General features: G+C 45.3%; 1 protein-coding gene across 2 annotated transcripts in view; it reads left to right on the forward strand.

Annotated features, from left to right (window-relative positions):
- Positions 1–15,045: 15,045 nt before the first annotated feature.
- The window catches only part of LGR4 (leucine rich repeat containing G protein-coupled receptor 4), a 75,333-nt gene continuing 72,123 nt past the window's right edge, over positions 15,046–18,255 (forward strand). For both annotated transcript variants that reach the window (XM_042035672.1, XM_042035673.1), the window contains exon 1: positions 15,046–15,654. In XM_042035672.1, coding sequence (XP_041891606.1) covers positions 15,470–15,654 — 185 coding nt within the window. In that variant the 5' untranslated portion in view covers positions 15,046–15,469. The remainder of the gene's footprint in view (positions 15,655–18,255) is intronic.

Here is an 18,255-nt window from a genome sequence, read left to right on the forward strand (position 1 = left end):
GAGTAAGATGTATATGTTCCAATATTGCTGGATGTCTGTGTTCAATCTTTTAAAGCCTTACGTGGAAATTGTGCCCTGTGGAGAAACAGTGATATTGAAACAGTTGTTTTCTCCATCTAGAGTAAACTTCCATGCCATGTCCCCCTCCCTTCCCACACTTTTTTAAATAGAGCATTTTTTTTTTCCTGTCTGGTTGATCTCATTTGGTAGTATAGAATGCAAACATGGCTCTAAGTGTTACTTAGGGTTTTGTGTGAAGTTACTGATTCTTTTTTCCATCATAACTTGTTTTAGACACTCAGACATACATTCTTTCATGTTTCTTTCTGATTTCTCCCTGGGTTTCTAGAAGATAGATCTGTAGAGGGGAGAAAATTAAAACAACCTAACACCTCTCTTTCAACCCCTTTAAAAAGTCATCTTCCTGAACAATGCACGACTGAGTCATGTAATTCCAAAAGTAAGTAAAATCACCTGTACCTGGTTCTTACCTAATCGTAGCTCTGCTTCTCTTCCTGAGCAGTACAGTAGCATTGTCTGAATAAAATCTAATCAACGCGGGAGACTAGATGGCTAACAGCAGGGAAATAAGTCAATCAGGCCTTCCACCTACTTCAAGTGGCTGTAAGTAAAAGGCAAAAGTCAGTAATTTATTGCATTCCTGGCATTACAGTAGCCTATAGAAGTCCTGGGTTTGAATTAGGGTTTGAAAATGGCCACTGTTTACTGAGCATGTTGTACCTTCCATTCTTGTAAATGACAGTGAAATACAGTGGCCTACTTTGCCTTCCCCTGACATTACAAAAATATGGAAAATAAGGGTCAGAGCAGCCAAGCAGTGTCAGAAAGAGTAATTAAAATACACACGTAAAGGACATTGAGAGCCATCCGAGGCTCAGGCATTTTTAGACTTTTTTCCTTTTTGCAGAATGCTAAATTGGATTGTTGTGTACACACCTGCACTGTGTACCTTAGGCATTGATCATCACACATAATAGATATACAATGAAACTAAAGCAAGTACTAATTTTGATGAGTATTTGAGGATTTTTCTGCAAAATCCTCATAGAGGGTTTTTAGAGCAGTCCACAACCTCCCCTAATACTCTAAGAATTGGGATTCTATTGTATTTTGCAAAAACAGAACAGATAGTTTGTCTGTAGAAGGCCTCAATCTATTGCTAAATTGTAGTTTTTGTGGCTGGCATCAGAAAGATAAATGTTTCTGTGAAGTGGAAAAAAAATACAGTAGAAGAAAATTAAATATGTGTTCTTGCAGTTTTCTGTGTGATTTTATTTGAGGAAATTAATTTTCTTTTTTTCCTTCAAGAAGTACAAAATTGAGCTGTCCCTCAGCATGAGCAAACAGCTTGAGATGCAAAACTCTTGGTATATTAAAATTTGTTCTTTTTTTGGCAGGTGCCTGACTGTAACCTTACTGAAGCTGAGAGCCTGCAGTAGCCATGATTTTTTTCAGTCATCTCCATGATAAATATGGAGTACCTAAGAAGTCGTATTTGTCTTGCTGCTTCATGAAAGTATTACAGAATCACAGAAACAGTTAGGCTTGAAAAGACCTCTGAGGTTGAGTCCAATCTATGACCAAACACCACCTTCTCAACCAGACCATGGCACTGAGTGCCACATCCAGTCTTAAACACCTCCAGGCACGGTGACTCTACCATCTCCCTGGGCAGCCCATTCCAATGCTCAATCACCCCTTCTGTGAAGCAATTCTTCCTGATGTCCAACCTGAACCTCCCCATGCACATCTTAAGACTGTGCCCTCTTGTTGCCTGGGAGAAGAGACTGACACTCAGCTGGCTACAACCTCCTTTCAGGGAGTTGCCAAGAGCATTAAGGTCACCCCTGAGCCTCCTCCAGGCTAAACAACTGCAGCTCCCTCAGCCCCTCCTTGTAAGTCATGCACTCCAGACCCTTCAGGAGCTTTGTTGTCCTTCTCTAGACCTGCTCCAGCACCTCCATGTTCCTGAATTAAGGGGCCCAGAACTGGACACAGGACTCAAGGTACAGGGGAAGAACCACTGTCCCGGTCCTGCTGGCCACACTATTTCTGATAGACACCAAGATGCCATTGGCCTTCTTGGCCACCTGGGCCCATGCTGGCTCATGTTCAGTCGCTGTTGACCAGCACCCTCAGATCCTTTTCTGCTGGGCCACTTCCCAGTCACTCTGCCCCCAGCCTGTAGCGCTACAGGGGGTTATTGTGGCCAAAGTACAGGACCCAGCACTTTGGTCTTGTTGAACCTCATGCCATTGACCTTGGCCCATTGATCCAGCCTGTCCAGGTCCCTCTTCAGGGCCTTCCTGCCCTCCAGCAGATCCACACTGACCCAACGTGGTGTCATCTGTGAATTTGCTAATGGCAGACTCAATTCCATCACCCAGATCATCAATAAAGATATTAAACAGAACTGTCCCCAACACTGATCCCTGGGGGACACCACTGGTGTCTGGCTGCCAACTGGATGTGGCACCATTCACCACCAGTTTCTGGGCCTGGCCATCCAGCCAGTTCTGAACCCAGCAAAGAGTGCACCTGCCCAAGCCGTGGGCTGCCATCTTTTCCAGGAGAATCCCGTGGGAGAAGGTGTCAAAGGCTTTCCTGACATCCAGGTAGACAACATCAATGTGTACAACATGTCTGAGCTGCTGGTGATGTTAGACTTGGATCACACTGCATTTTAATCATGTACAGCAAAAGCTTTAGATAAATGTGGGATGTTCTCAAATGACATAGCAAGAGTAATTCTAATTGGACAAGAAGAATGCAACTAGGTAAGGAAAAAGAAAAGGATCATCATGATAAAAGATTGCAGTCACGTAAGAATTGAGATGGTTCTATCTTCTATTAAGCATTGCTAAATAGGTTTGTTGCCTTGTCCTAGGTGTCCCCCAAAATTTTTACTTGCACTTTTATGCCCTGTAGTAATTTATCAGGTTCTGGTATGTTTTCTCCCCTCCCCAGTATCTTCCAAAGTGCCTGGTCTCCTCGGAGGGCATCAGTGCACGCATGTGTGAGTTCTTGAATCAGCACTGTAAATATGTACTGTGTTTTACAGAACAAAACTTGAACCTTTCTGCATTGCAAGCCAGAGAGAAATTATGGGAAATGACCTATCAGTAAGAAAAAAAGACAAGGATAAAAAACAGTCAGTGCTGAAATAGGATAAATTGGCCCCAAATTATTAGCTTATGCTTATGCTCCAAATTTTGAAGTTAGCTGGGTGTCTCAGTTTGAAAGACAGGTGTCTGCCGAGGAAGGCGGGAACCTCCCTTGGAATGGAAAATGTGACCCCCTTCCTCCCAAATTACTATAACTTTGAAATTACAGGGCTTTCAGGCAAAGATATGGGAAAAGGAGTAACAGTTCTTTACTAGTGCATATATATATATGTATAACAAGACAAACAAACGACACCACCGGCAGCAACAACAAACAAAACCAGAAGCCCAGTAACAACCTTCTGTCGGCTGTCAGGCCCTTTCCCCTTGGGTGCAGTTCTGCTCACAGCCGGCAGGGGCGCTGGTGGCTCCCAGCCGGGCAGGGCGGGAGCGATGATTCCCCCGCGCCTGCAGGGGGCGCTGTGGCGCAAGCTCGGCCGCCTCTCTGTAAGTGGGTGATGGTGGGCAGGCAGGCGAGAGAGATAGGAAAGGGGCTTCATCTACAAACCCACAGGGGCAGCTGGTCCCGGTGCCCCTCCAGATGGCAAAATGGGCTCTAGCAGGAACCTCAGAGCAGCAGCTGGAACGGCAGGGATGAGCAAAATCCCGGAGTGGTAAATGAGATGTATCAGAAACTCAGCAGCTGTAGCTGGAGCCTCAGGGTGTCTGGGCAGGCACCAGGTGCAGAGCTATAGTGTAGCAAAACACCCGGAGCAGTAGCAGAGACACTGTGGGGCGGGGCAACGGCAGCCTGGCTCCAGGACACAGCAGAGAGAGGCTCCCTGGGAGGGGGAAGGGGCTCGGGGTCTTAGGGTTTCCCCTGAGGCACCCCAGCAGATGGTGAAAGTCCCTTTTTTAGTGAGATAGGGTGTTAATAAGGTCCCAGTTCAGTGGCTGCTCTCACGAGCAAAGGCTCACCCATGGCAGGGGAACTGGACTGGGCTGGGCTCTGGTGACAGCAGTGAATTTCCCCTCCAAGCAGCAGCTCGACTGTTCTCCGAAGCCGACAACGAGAGAGCTAGGAGCTGAGCCCAACCCCTACCCCCAGCCCAAATCTCATGGTATCTCTGCCCCTCCAAGGCAAACCCCTCAGATAAGAGAAGTGCAGCCAGCTGCCCTCCTCCACTGAGCGTGGCAACTTCTTTTGTTTCTCTTAAGCTTTGGTCATTATTGTTTCTTAGATGGGACAAAATTCCATGAGAGAAAGAAACAAAAGGAAAAATCCTAAACCCTAACACTTGGTATCTGATAGATCAACTTGATGATAAATCCTAATCAGTTAATGTGCTTCCCTTCTTCCTCCTTAGATACAAACTGGTTAAAATAAAGCTGGGATTCCTCTCTCCAGTAATAAGGACTCTGCCAAAGCCCATTGAGTCAGTTGCCTTTTCATTATAAGAGCTTTTCAAAAGTACAATTTAAAGTCAGTCCTACTGAAACTGTGACACCCATAGATTAGTAGTGTTTATACTCCTTCAAATTATGAATAAAAATAAAAAAATTTGCTCCACTGCAGCATTTGAGAGACAAAGAACAACATAAAGTGTTAGTGCTGAGGAATCATGTACTAAAACAAAGCAAACACAACGCTTGTGTTCATCTTTAAGGCTCCATGTACAGGAAGAAATCAATTTCATGCAGTGACCTAGTGATTTCAAAAAATGTACCAAAAAAAGCTATCTAGCATATGTGGAACATGATTTAAATCAGCGCATTTCATCCAGGATGTTAGTGTGCTAATTTATACTAATAGAAAACTGTACTCAAAACTTAGGAGGTGTGCATCCCCATGGTCTTCATCATGATATTGAGGTAAAGAAATTCAGCCAAATTAAATTTAATAAAGAAACAGATTTTATTCCGCGGCCGAAAGATCGGTCACACAGAAAGCCACAATCGGAAAAAGGTCAGCCCCGAGCCTGGGATCAGTGCTGGGTGGACAAAGATCTGACCTCTATCACGTCAGATCCCCAAGTTCACGAATGTCGAATGTCGCTTCGGCTGGTTCCTTCTTATACAGTTCTTGGGCAGAGTCCGAATTAATTCTATTCTTCTCGCAATTTAGCATATTCATGATGTTTTCTTGTCCCGAAGTTGGACTGCACAAAGCATTTCCTGGATCTGATGAATTGTCCATCTTGGATGATTATTACCGCAGGCCTGGGCCCTAGGGTATATCACCGTGTCCCGCAGCCATAGGGAGGAGGAGGAGGAGAAGATCCAGCAGGCAGGAATTGTGCAGCAAGATTGATTTATTTAATTATTTTACAAACTCTTTTATAGACTTTTTTCTTCATAGTCTAATTGGACAAAAGACCAGCCACCCCTTGGGGGTGATTGGCCAAAATCCTAAAACATCAATTATCAAAATATTTTCTACTATACCATAAACAAGACTTTCCAAGGTTGCAGGTGGCTTGGTTGTTTACATTCCCTGCTACCTCTTCTGTGAGAGAGAAAAGTCTCTCACGGACTTAGAAAAATAACAAGAAAATCCTCGCTAACAGCATTTTTGTACCTACAGATGATGAATGGTCCATCTCCGATTCCTGGAACAGTTATTCTTAGTTCACAGAATGGGATACTCCAACAACTCGGAGATGTTAATCAGTTTCATCATCGTCCAGATCATCACCCAGCTGTGGTGTTAATGGCTCCAGATAAGGTCTACCTCTACCCAGAGATAGACTTTTTTTATGCTGATTAGTTCCTGGCTGTGTTGTCTTCTCTGCTGCTGCCAAGGCTTGAGAAATTTTCTCCGTCCCCAGCCTGGGGTTTGGGCTTAGGCATTTTTATTTGTACAATTAATATATACATTTATGTACACAAGCACGAGTTACCAATTTCATTTATAACAATATTAAAAAGAAACAATTTGTTATCACTACACTGAAAATTGTTCATCACCAAATTCTTACATTATAATTGTTTCCTTAGTGGTCTTAGTGGCTCTGACTTCACTAAATTCCACACACTTCTTTGTAACTCCTTTCCTGTGAAGTACATGCTCAGCATATATAAACTGCCCCGGTCATGAGCCGATTTCATTTTGGTTACCCTTTGATTTGTCTTAATGTTTAAAGTATTTCCCTCTAGAATGTCTGTAGAAAATCTTGATTGTTCTGTGCTTCTAATGAATATTCTATAGAAGAAAAATTATCTGCATTTTAGCACCAATCATTCCAATTTTTTTCAAATGAGGGGGGGTTCATTAGCTCTGTCTAACTTAAAAATATGTTGAATTACTGCAAAGTGCCTACAAAGTGAAGTGATGCTCAAAAAGTGATGTGCTAAACCCAGAGGCAAGTGGTCAGACAGAGGGGAGAGGTGCACAGTGTCTGCCCCATTGGGGTGTTCTGCCAGAGGCCTGCAGTTTGCGGTGGGTAGGGGTTTCCTCTCTAAGTGGGGGAAGCTCAGATTCTGACCAGGGGAGGGATGAGTCACTGTCACAGGTTGCCCAGAGAAGCTGTGGCTGCCTCAACCCTGGAAGGGTTCAAGGCCAGGATGGATGGAGCTTGGAGCAACTGGGTCTAGTGGAAGGTATCCCTGCCCATGGCAGGGGTTGGAATGAGATGAGGACCCTTCCCACCCAAACCATTCTATGATGAGGCTGCCCATTGCTGCTCTGGGTTGGGTGGGTGTGGGAAGCAGGGGAAGATGCCCAAGAAACAGGTACTTGATGATTTCTGCCTTATGCCTACTTTCACATAGTAAGACAGAGATGTTTTGTATTGTCTACTTACAGTGGAATGCCTCTAAAAGTTGCAAAATATTAACTAAAGCCTGTTCTTTAATTACAACAGCTTTCTAGCTAGAATACAAACTGACATGAATATTGGACTAAACCCTGAATTTAATTTCCAGTAATTTTATCCTAAATTGCTTTTTCATTCCTGTAGAGTTACCTATTTTCAGCTGATGACTGGGTTAGAGTGATAACATAAAATTAATTTGTTATGATACTATTATGGTGTCCCTCTTTTTTCAAGGAGAACACATAGTACTGGAGAAACTCCAGAATGAATTCTGGACAGCAGAATCTAGGCTGAAAAAACCCAAACAAACAAACAAAAGAACAAAATAATAAAAATAACAACTCTCCACACACACTTTTGTGAGCTGTCCTCTTGTGATAAACGAGATAGCCCAATCAAAATTAATAAAGAAATAAAATTTATTATGCGGCTGAAATATCGGTCTCAAAAGCCAAGATCGAGAAAAGCAGCACCGAGCCTGGGATCGGAGCTGGGTGAACATGCATAGATCTGACCTCTATTGCATCAGACCTCCCAGGTTCACACCAGCTGCCTTGTCCGGGTTATTTTCATATGATTTTTGGGGAGTGTTCAAGTCCAGTCCATTCTTCTCGTTCTTTAACATATTCATGAAGTTCTTCTTTCACAGTGCAAGGCTGAACAAAGGGTCTTCTAGATGTGATGAATTGCCCATCTTTGGTGATGAATTTGTCTGTCTTCGATTCTTGGAACCCTCGATGGAGTTCCCAGAATGTCCAATTCCTTATCGGCTGAGATGTAGATATCAGAATATAGTGATCAAGTCATCACAGTGTTAATGTCCTGGTGATAAGATCCAACCCCACCTGGGGTGGAATCCTCACCTATTGATTACTTCTGTGCCGAAAGAACTTCCTTTTCAACTGCTCCAGTGTTGTAAAATTTTCCTCTCAGCCAGGCTGGTGGGGGGGTTTGAAACTCTGGCTCTGTATAGTTTTATTACAGTTCATTTTTATACATAACAGCATGAATTACAGACTTCATTTATAACACTCTCTTTTGTCTTTGCTCTATCCAATTTACAGAAGGTGTTGGAATAAACTGCCTGCAGTCATTCTCTTTTAGCTAGGGTACATCTCATTTCTACTTGCAGCCCAGCTCACTGCATTTCAGAGGCATCTTTTGGAATAATCAAACAAGGATATAATCACCAGACCAGACTGCAAAATAAGTTATGCTCTGGACCATCTAGGTAATGCATATACAGGAATGGTGGTAAAGACACTGTACCATTGGAAGTTAAGTATGGTTTACATAGAAAAGTAATATTTAACTATAAGCTATTTAAAAATTAATTTTCTCTCAGGTTTCCATTTAATAGTTAACTTGTATATTTTTTCCTTGACTCTCCATGTGTTGTTTCTAAACTATGGATCTTAGTGGTCTTGCTTGTCCTCATTAGTTTTTCTTGTTTTACAGAGGTATAAAGTAGATACTGAGAAAAAAATTTTCTGGGCAACCTTTTGACCCTACCAAACCAGGGTTTTTTTCCAGTAATTTTTCTGAAGTTTTAAATTGTTTCTGTATTTCTGCTATACCAAGGTTTGGATCTTTACCTTCATTTTTTTAACAAAGCTTTGAGCTTGGCTGAGCCTTTCATTTGTCACTTATTTCCTGAAGTGACTTCCAGTTCTACTTCAACTGAGTAAAAGTTTCAGACTTTTTTTGTGGGAAGAAGTATACTTCCATTTTAAAGATGTACTAGTTTGAAAGCAAACCAGTAGGAGGTGCCAAGTCAGAATAACAATTTAATAGGGAAATCAAGAAGATAAAGGCAGAAAACACTGGATTAAATTGACAGAGTCAGGATACAACCTGACACCCTGTTAGTCAGGGTGGTGGTGGCAGTCGGATAAAATGGTGGCTGGAGTCCTCCGGAAGTGATGGATGCGGTTCTGTCGAAGCAGTGATCCTGTAGAAAGGGGTTGCTCTTCCTTGGAAGGTCCCGTGGTGGCTATGTAGCTCCTTTCCTCTGGGAAACTAGTGAAAAGGGTGTCTGTGGTGTTCGGAATCTCAGATTATATCCAGGATAGAATGCTTGGTTTCTCCTTCTGGGTGGAGCATCTCACAATGGGATGATGAGTCATGAGACCAGGCGTTGATGGGCTCATTAACAGAAGATAGTCCGGAGGACGGAGGCAAGGAAACACTGCCCCACCTGGTTTCAACATGAGGATGGCAATAGAATACACTGCAACCCAGGACAAAGAGAACTTGCTTTGGCAGTGCAGATATTCCAGACTGTTCTTTTTCCACACACAGCAGCTCTATGTCACATTCTCCAGCATAACTGTAATTTCCTTGTGTCGTGGTTTAACCCCAGCCAGCAACCAGCCAAACGCAGCACACTGTGTAACTGGAATTCAAGTGTTAATTGAATTTCCCAGCAGTATGGGGCTAAATAATAGCAGCAGCAGCTCTTGCACATGATGCTTCTTCACAGTAAGCTTTGGATGAATTCTTCAGGTCCATTTCTAGCCTACTGCAGTGCAAACCGTATTTTTATCACTAGACAGAGATAAAATTTAAAGCTGCTCTAAACTGCATACATTTCTGCATTTACATATGCATACTAAACTGGGTTTGGGCAATCCTCAGGGAGGGGAACAGCCCTTGGGGCACATCCTGCCACATTAGCATTTCTGATGGAGGATAATTTGGATGTGCAAAACCAGTGGTGATGGAAACCAGGGATGAAACAGCTCACCTTGCAGGACTAACACACTGACTGCATTTTTACCCCAATTTATAAATTAAAATCTCCATGCAAATCCCATTTTTTCTGTGAAGTCTAATAACTTCTTGAAGCAAAACAAAGTTTTTATCATTACTATGATCTTTACATTCCCATTCACCTACCATCGTCTCATGGCACAGCTCAGAATTCATCAAGGAGTTCTGCTGCTCCAGTCAACCTTCACATTGTATTTATTTTTGTGTCTGTGCTTCACATCTTAATCTGCATACTCTTCCAAATCAAACTCCCGTTAAATCCAAGTGAATTCATGTCTCTGAAGTGGGATTTTTGTCAGAAGCGGTTATGTTGCTGGACATGTTGTGGCAATAGAAGAAAAAATCCGATGTCCATACTTTTGTATTTTTCCCCTGTATCTCTCAAGCTTTCCTAATGCCTTTTCACCAAATGTCTGACAAAAGTTTCAAAACCATGTGCCTATACATTAGGCACTAAATCCTGAAGGTCTTATGCAGTGATAGATCAGTTTATGGCGCTTTCCATTTTCCCTGAAGAAGAAAAGAGAATAGTTGTGTTAGTTTAACACAGCCTGTTTTTTTGTGGGGGTGGGAGAAAAGCTGCTTGAACCTTCTGTGTCCAGCAAAGAGCCAATTGTTGAAGGCTCTGACTATGGGCAGGTTAGTAGCCCAGTTAGAGAAGTTGGTAACACCTTTGTGATGACAGTATTTAAGACAGGAAAACGGTGGGAAATTCTCTTTCTTCTCCCGAGGGGTGCTGAGGTGGCTGCTGGGGCCCATCCTGCCAGGGGCCGTGCGGCCGGGGCCCTTCCCGAGGGCGGGACCACACAGCCAGGCCCCTCCCAAGGCTGGAGCCGCCCACGCGGTGCTGGTGAGGACCATGCAGCCGGGGCTGGCCCTGTGGTGCTGGCAGGGACCATGTGGCCAGCAGCGAGAGATACGGCAAGCAATTCCCCGATGTGGAGCCCAAATGAGATCAACCTCTCAATTGCAACTTACAGACACTGACTTTCTTCCAAGTCAAAGAAAAAGGGAAAGTGAGGACATGTGAGGAGAACCAACATGCCGGCACTGAGGTCAGTGAGAAGAAGGAGAGGGAGGAGGTGCTCCAAGCACCAGAGCTGAGATTCTCCTGCAAGCTGTGGTGAGGACTATGATACAGCAAACTGTTTCCCTGTAACTCGTAAGTGCAAGGGGGGATGCAGAGATCCATGTGCAGCCTGTGAAGACGAGTACTCACTCTGGAGTGTGTGGTTGCTGAGGAACTCGAACAGAGAGATGACCCTTGCTTTTAGAGATAAAAGCAGAGAGCCTTCGCTTCCAGACTAGAACAGCTCATCCATAAAAGACTAAACCCCATGAACTAAAATGACCCACGGTAGGCAGTTGTGGGAAGACTGCTTGACCCATAGGAGGGACTCACACTGCAGCAGGTTCGGGCGGAACTGCTGCTTGTGGAAGTTAAAACCACGCTAGAAAAGTTCACAGAGAACTATCTCCTGTGGGAAGGATCCCATGGCACAGCAGAAGAAACTCTTTTCCTTAAGCGTACTGAAGAAAGATTTTTTTCAGAAGTGAAATACGAACCAATATCCCATGTTTTGTTTCCTTGCGTGGTCAGTGGAAAGAGGGCGGGAAAGAAAAGTGTTCTGAAGGTTTGCTTTGGTTCTCATTACCCTTTTTACTTTTAATTCTGTCAATAATAAATCTTCTTTATACTGTTTAAGTTTTGAACTTGTTTTGCCTTGAAGTTTTTTTTTCAATAATCCTTAACTCATGAAAATAAAGTTTTCAATTCCCCCTCCTCTGCTCAGCTATAGCAGAGGAAAATAAGTATATGGGTTTTTTGTGGGTGCCTGGCACTTAGCCAGAGTCAAACCACAACAATAGTTTCTCCTCAGCTCAACCAAAATGAGCTATTTTTATCTATTTTTTTAATTCACTTGATTGATTGACCCTCATCTTCTTCACCTGGTTTACAGCACACCTCAGGATTTTTCTCTCTTTTGCAGTTATTTTTTTTATTAAATAAGCTAATTGCTGCCTTATGCTGTATTTTGGAGGGTGCTTCTTGGAATTTGTGCTATTAAGGATTGCTTCAGACTAAATTTTTAAACTATGATAATTTCAAAGTCCATGGTATAATTTTTAGCTAAATAGATAATTTAGTAAAATATGGCCATATTTTTTCAGCTTAAAACATCTTAGCATGTAGATCTTTGTTACATAAATAAGCCAGATTCACAGAAAATTTAAGGGTTTTATTTATCAAGGAAAATAAACCCAATAAATACCTGCTAATAGGTGTCTGCCTAAGAAGAAAGTGAGAGAAATGCGAGTTGCTGATGGAGAGGAGAGAGCAGTGATCCATCAGTACAAGCAAGGGAGAGGCAGAGGTTGAAAAACTAAGGAAAGTATTAATTTGCCAGGTTGAGTTACGGACCAACTGGAAGCAGCAAAGCAGTATTGACTGAATAAAAAGGGGAAATGGATTGCTCCTAGGACAGGAGTTTCAAATATGGAGACTTCAGAGAGCTGCACTAAGGATAAAACATCTGAAGTAAAGCTGGTAAAAGAAACAGAAAGATTGAAATCAGGCAAGGATTGAGAGGAAAAGCTGGACTATTCCAGTGTTTCAAAGCATGAAGAAAATAAAAGCTCTGCTATTCTGCTTTTACTAGGGATCTTTTGTCCTTTTGTCCAGAGAACTTCTGTGGGCATTATAGGGTGCCACTGCTGCTGTACAAAGTAACCTCCATGCTACTATTTGTCTTCCAAAATCCAAGCAGGCACTGAGGGCCATTTCTGCTCCCATTATCTTTGGTTAGTGAAGTGAGACTATTTGCAGAGTGAGTATAATTACTTTGTTATTTTTCTTTGCCAGTAGTAGAAGAAAAAGGTCACTTTTTCTTATGGGGATCGGTTTGGATCTGTTTTGTTGAAGTAAGTTGAGAGAACTCCTTTAAATATTTTCCCCTTCTATACTGGTTGCTGGTCCTCCACTGCTATCCTTAAGCACAGGCACAGAGAATGACATGAATGCACGGTGTCTTTGACCCTGACATTTCTAAGAACAATATGGCTTTGACAACAGCATATCCCTGCCAAGATCAGCTGGGGAGGACAAAAGATAACCATATGTGTCTGTATTTATATGGCAAAGTTTTAGCATATGTTGGTAGATTCAACTTTGAGAACTTCATATGTCTCACAACAGGACAAGCACATAGCCTGTTATTAAAATGACCTTACTTTTGCACTGGTAAGTGATGATGTTAATATAAAATCAGTGCATCAGGAACCGGATTCCCAAATGCAAGAAAATAACATTTTTTGCAACTACATAAAATAATGTTAACACATTTAGAAGGGAGTTAAAAGTTGAAAAATGATGAGGAGAAATGTAGGCAATGGAGATGGTGGTGGCTAGAGGATCTATATTTCTAGGGTCCTCACTGTGCACTGTACTTTCTTGGGCAGAGATGATTTTAAATCTTCAGGTCTCCATTATTTGCATGCCTGATTTTTAATTTTCACCAAATTACTATTTTTAAGCAAAGACTTTTGCTTTTTCCCCCCCCACTTCTGTCAGTTCAAGGAAGGTGTGATTAGCATGGACCTCAGCCTGGCATGGGGTGCCCTCTGGGATGTCAGCGTTGTTACAGGGAGTCCTTGGAAGGCGAAGTGCAAGGTATGAGCTCCTCAACTTCTGACTGACCTGCACATGATCAGAGCACCAGTGCCAGGCCAGGGTTGCTATGAACACTGTCTCTTCACTGTGTGTCCGCTGGAAGCAGGCCTGCCTCATCCCTGACCTGTTTGCCTTACCATATATTTGCAGGTATTTAGAATTTTTCATATGCAATTGCAGGAACTTGAAGTAATTGCTACCAGGCCATGTGACACCCTTGCACAGTTGCTTTTACTTTGGATTAAGGGCTCAGTTTCCACTGCAAATCTACTCCTGGCTTTAGGGAAGTTGGCGGAGCTCTGTGTATACATGTTGGTGTTGTTCATCCCATTTCCCTGCTGTGGCAGAGGCAGGTTGTCAGCCCCTGACCACTTTTTGTGCTTCTCTGTCATTTATACACAGAATGGACAGAAGGGTACCTGCCTGCCTTTACAAAGGTCTGTAGTGGGCTCTGCGGGTGTTTGTGCAGTTTAGGTTGGGCTGCAGAGACACCTGCCTGGGTGTGACTCAGGCTGTGCTGGCAGTGCAGCTGGGCAGGCAACTCCCCAGGCAAGTTCAGAGCATCCAAATGAGACATGTAAAATAGGTGGTGTGAGTGTGCACCAGGACAAGATTCGGTGCCTTTGCAGTGCTTTCTTCAGCCAGGTCTGCTGGCTCAGAACATGTTATGGGGTCTGGACCAGAGTGGGCCAACAGTGACAGGTCCCAGCTGGTTATCCAAGTGCTGCTGTGACATCCCCAGTGAGATTTGGTGATTGCGTGGAGCATGGTGCATGAGTGAGCTAAGCTAATGCAGCAGGCTTATTCCTCGTGGTGGCTGCAGATTAGAAGCATCCAAAAGAAAGCACTAAAAAAACACTTGGGTGATGCAGGGAACTAATGACAAGGACAGATAGGGTTTCAGTTTTGTTTAGTACTCTTTTTTAAGGTGGTTAGGAGAAGAGGACCCAGATGGGCACAGGTTTGGTTGAGATGTATGAGTTGTATAAAAGCCAGGTACCACGGCAGTGTTTTGTGTGGGAAGGAAACAGTTCTTTAAAAGCAAACCGGTTTTGAGAAGAGCTTGTGCTGCAGTCTCTGCTGCTTTGGGAACAGTAGTGTGAAACGCTTTTGTGTCCCTGAGGCAGAAGGACGGCATGGCTCCCTGTCCTTGTTACCAGAGGATGGATGTGCCATGCCAGCTGTAATCCTCTAGTACCGGACCCCGAACGGGGCTGCCTTTATCTCCTCCCGCTGCATTGTTGGGGCCTTGTTGGTACCGGTGCCTGCCGGCTGCTAGGGGATGCGGGCCCAGGCACCCGCACGCCCCTGCCGCGGCAATGCTGTAGCTGGAAATGGTGTCCTGAGGTCACGGGGCACGGCGCTGCCCTCATTCACAGGCCAGCCTGGCCCCAGCCCCGCGGCTGCTCGGCTCATTCCGTCACGTTTCCGTGGGTACCGGGACGAGGGGCCTGGGGGTCCCGGAGGTCCAGGCGGCGTCCGGGGAGCGCCCCGGCGGTGCGGCGGCAGCGCGGGGAAGGAGAGGCTGCCCCACCATCGGCCCCGCCCCTCGCGTCCGTTGGTTGCGGTCGAGCTCTGTTTTGCATATTCACCACCCCGCGCCAGCTCTGCACCAACGGGAGCGCGGGTGCGGCTGCCTCATTAGCATACGCACCTCTGCCTTGGGCGCGGAGCAGCCGCGGCTGCAGGACCGAGGTCTGGGAGGGGCGGGTGCGTCGAGCGCAGCCCCGGAGCCGGGCTGCCGAGGGACCGGGGCGCACGGCCCGGGACCGCCACGGCCTGTCCCTCGCGCTGCCTGCGGGGCTGAGATGAGCGGTGGCGAGCAGCGCTGCGGTCTGTGCACGGGGCAGGCGGGCGGCGGAGGGCTGACTTCCCGCTAAGGCAGCCCCAGAGCCACGCCGGACGGAGGAGCCTCTTTATTTTGATTTTTTTTGTCGTTGTTGTTTTTGGTGGGTTCTTATACGTTTTCCCGGCAGCCGGCCAGGCTTGGTGCGCGGAGTGCGCCAGCGGAGAGCCGCAGGCCGGGCCGAGCCGAGCCGGGCCGGGGGGGGGGGGGGTTGGGCGGCCAGCGGCCGGCAGGGTCGGCGATGCGGTGCCTTGCGCTGTTTGGCCTCGTCGCCTGGGGCCTGGGGAGCTGGGCCGGACACAGCGGCGGAGCGTCCCCCCCGCCCTGCCCGGCCCCTTGCAGCTGCGACGGCGACCGCGGCGTGGACTGCTCCGGGCGGGGGCTTGTGGCCGTGCCTCCGGGACTCAGCGCCTTCACGCACGCCCTGTGAGTCGGGGCGTGGGCCGGGCTGGGGACGGGCGGGCAGGTAGCCGCGGCGGGGAGGTACGTGCGGCGGGTACCCCCGACAATTGAGTGTGTATGTGGTTGTTGTTGCTGCGGGTCTAACGCGGCCGACTCCGGGGCCGCCGCGCTCCCGCGGTGGGGCTTCCGGGCCGCACGCAGGGCCCGGCCCCGCTAGGGCAGGTGAGGTTGGCAGGGCCTGAGGCGGCACCCCGGGGTTCCGGCGGATGGACGTGAGCCGGCCGACCCCGAAGGAATCGGCGTCGCAGGTTTAAAAGGCCGGGAGGAAGCTGCTCGGGTCCTGTGGCAGCGAAAGGGGAGGTCTTGTGGGGGGTTTGGTGGGGCCCGAGTCAATCCCGGTGCCGTCCTGAGCCGGGGGGGAGCTGCTGCCCTCATATATGTGTGCCTCAGCGTGATGTCCTCGCCCTGAATTGCCTTTCTCGTAGTTTTTCTCCAGCGACCAGTTGTCAGGCTAGCCAGTTTTCTCCCAAAAGTCGAGGCATTTTCAGTCCGAAATAAGTCTGTTTAAATAAGGTGCCTTCACTTCTACAAAATTTCTCACTATGGTAAAGCTCAGGGGAACCTTGAAAAAAACCAGCATAAGTAAACATCAGAAGTTTATCGAGTTTTGCTTGTGAATGAAGAAAAATATAAACTCTTAAAACGTTTTATCCCATATTCTATGATAATGTTGTAAAGTAGGCAGAAGCTGGTAGATCTTGTGTGGCGTTTTGGTAACTTTATTATTAAGATTTTAATTGAGGAATGAGCCCTGTTCTGCAGAGACATGACCGAGGAGGGATTTGCAGCTTTCAATACGGTAGCTTTGCTAATCCACAAACCTGTTAAGTTTCACAATAAAACTTGTCAGTCTTGCCCCACTTCTCAGCGCAGATTTCACAGGGTGGAGCAAGGTCTAGTATGGGCCAGTGGTCAAGTCTGGTATTACTAAAGCTTTGCCGTGTTTACAACATATAATACAGCACACTACGGCAAATGATGGTGCATGGTTTCAGATCGGTACTAAATTGCTGTTTTGTCAGAATACAACAGTGCCTTCGAAAATTGCACTTATTTTCTTTCTGTTTGTTTGCCTACACTTAATATACAAAGGGAGTCTGATTCTTAGTTACTGGATATTTTGTTTAGTGAGGAGGTTTCCAATTTCTCCTACATATTTGGATTGTTTCTTTTAGTTGTTCAGACTGGGTGGAGAAAGATTACTGGGCCTTTTTTCTTGTGTAGTATTTGATGAATGGTAGAAGTTGCAGGTCTCAGTTGTTACCTGTGTTTTTCCTTTTTTTTTTTTTTTTGTGCTTATAAGGTGTTAGTGGGACCTCACTTTGTGGTGTTTTTCCTGTGGCAGAAATGGTGGTTTCTGAGTGCCGTCATGAACCCTTGGACTTACTGGTAAACAGGCTTCTCTTTCCTCCACAGATAAAACAGGGAAGTTACCCAAATTAATAAAATGCTTGAAGCCTCTCTGGTAAAAGCTGCATTTAAGCATAAGTTTTTATGGCTACTCCATTGTCTGGCCGTCTTATAAAACGGGCTGATACATCCCTGAGTGTCTGCAACACAACATTCGTTGTCTAATGGGCACAAGTTGCCATAGCCAACACCCACGAGAGATAAGGCTGCCAAAGAGTTTCAGTTTATAAGTTTCTCCTTACTGTGCAGGTAAATTTCACACAGCCAATGTGACACGGCAAAAGTGAGAGGAGACCTGCACACACTTCAGTGTGCTTTGGAATGAGTTTTTGTAGCTTTTGATTTTGTGCTCTTTAAGCTTGATTAGAAACTTTGTTGAATTTGAGAAGACTCTGATTCTGTGGCAGTGGAGGACACTCTTGATCCCCATTTGTGTATAGTTCCTGCTTTCTTATTTACAGAAGGAAAAAAACTTGATGACTTCTTGGTACTTCTGAGCTTAACTAGCCTCTCTTGTAGTGAGGCCACTAGAAGTCTAGGATATGTAGAAGACAGTTTGGGAGGCAGTAAAGAACTCACTTCTGACCTGGTTGAACCGGGCAATGTATAGTTTTGCCAGAGATGCTGAGTTGGTTTGTGTGGAGGAAGAAGACATGAAAATAAAATCACACCCCTACCTGACATGTTTGTCTCATGGCAAAGCACCTTAGCCATGTGAAGAGAAGAAAGCTTTACTGTGCTCTATGTCAGGCACCTTAATAATGTCAGGAAAGCCCCTTAGCATTACTACAGGGTTTTTTTTTAATTATAGCCATGGCAGCAGAGAGCCTGTAGCATAGAGGTGGCTGAAAGTGTTAGAGGTGATGTTCTGTAATACTAGAGCAAAGCTATACCTAGATTTTTGCTTTGGCCAGGAGAGAGCAACTGAAGAAAAGTTGCTCACAATTAAAGTTGCTAGTGAATGAGTTCCAAGGCAGTTGAGAATTATGGAAGGAAGTTGGTATTTAATTTTTACTAGTTCTGTTTTCCTGGAATCTTAATTTCTTTGTATTAAGTCTAATAATTTAGCCTAACTTCCAAGGTGCTGCCATGAATGATCAGGGAGGAGTTTCTCTAGAGCCTTAAAGGCATATCCTTACAGAATACCCTTCACAT

The sequence above is a fragment of the Corvus kubaryi genome, unplaced genomic scaffold (assembly GCF_017639235.1).
Source record: "Corvus kubaryi isolate FWS band 111438036 unplaced genomic scaffold, C.kubaryi_AGA036_p1.0 37384, whole genome shotgun sequence".
Lineage (NCBI taxonomy): Eukaryota > Metazoa > Chordata > Aves > Passeriformes > Corvidae > Corvus > Corvus kubaryi.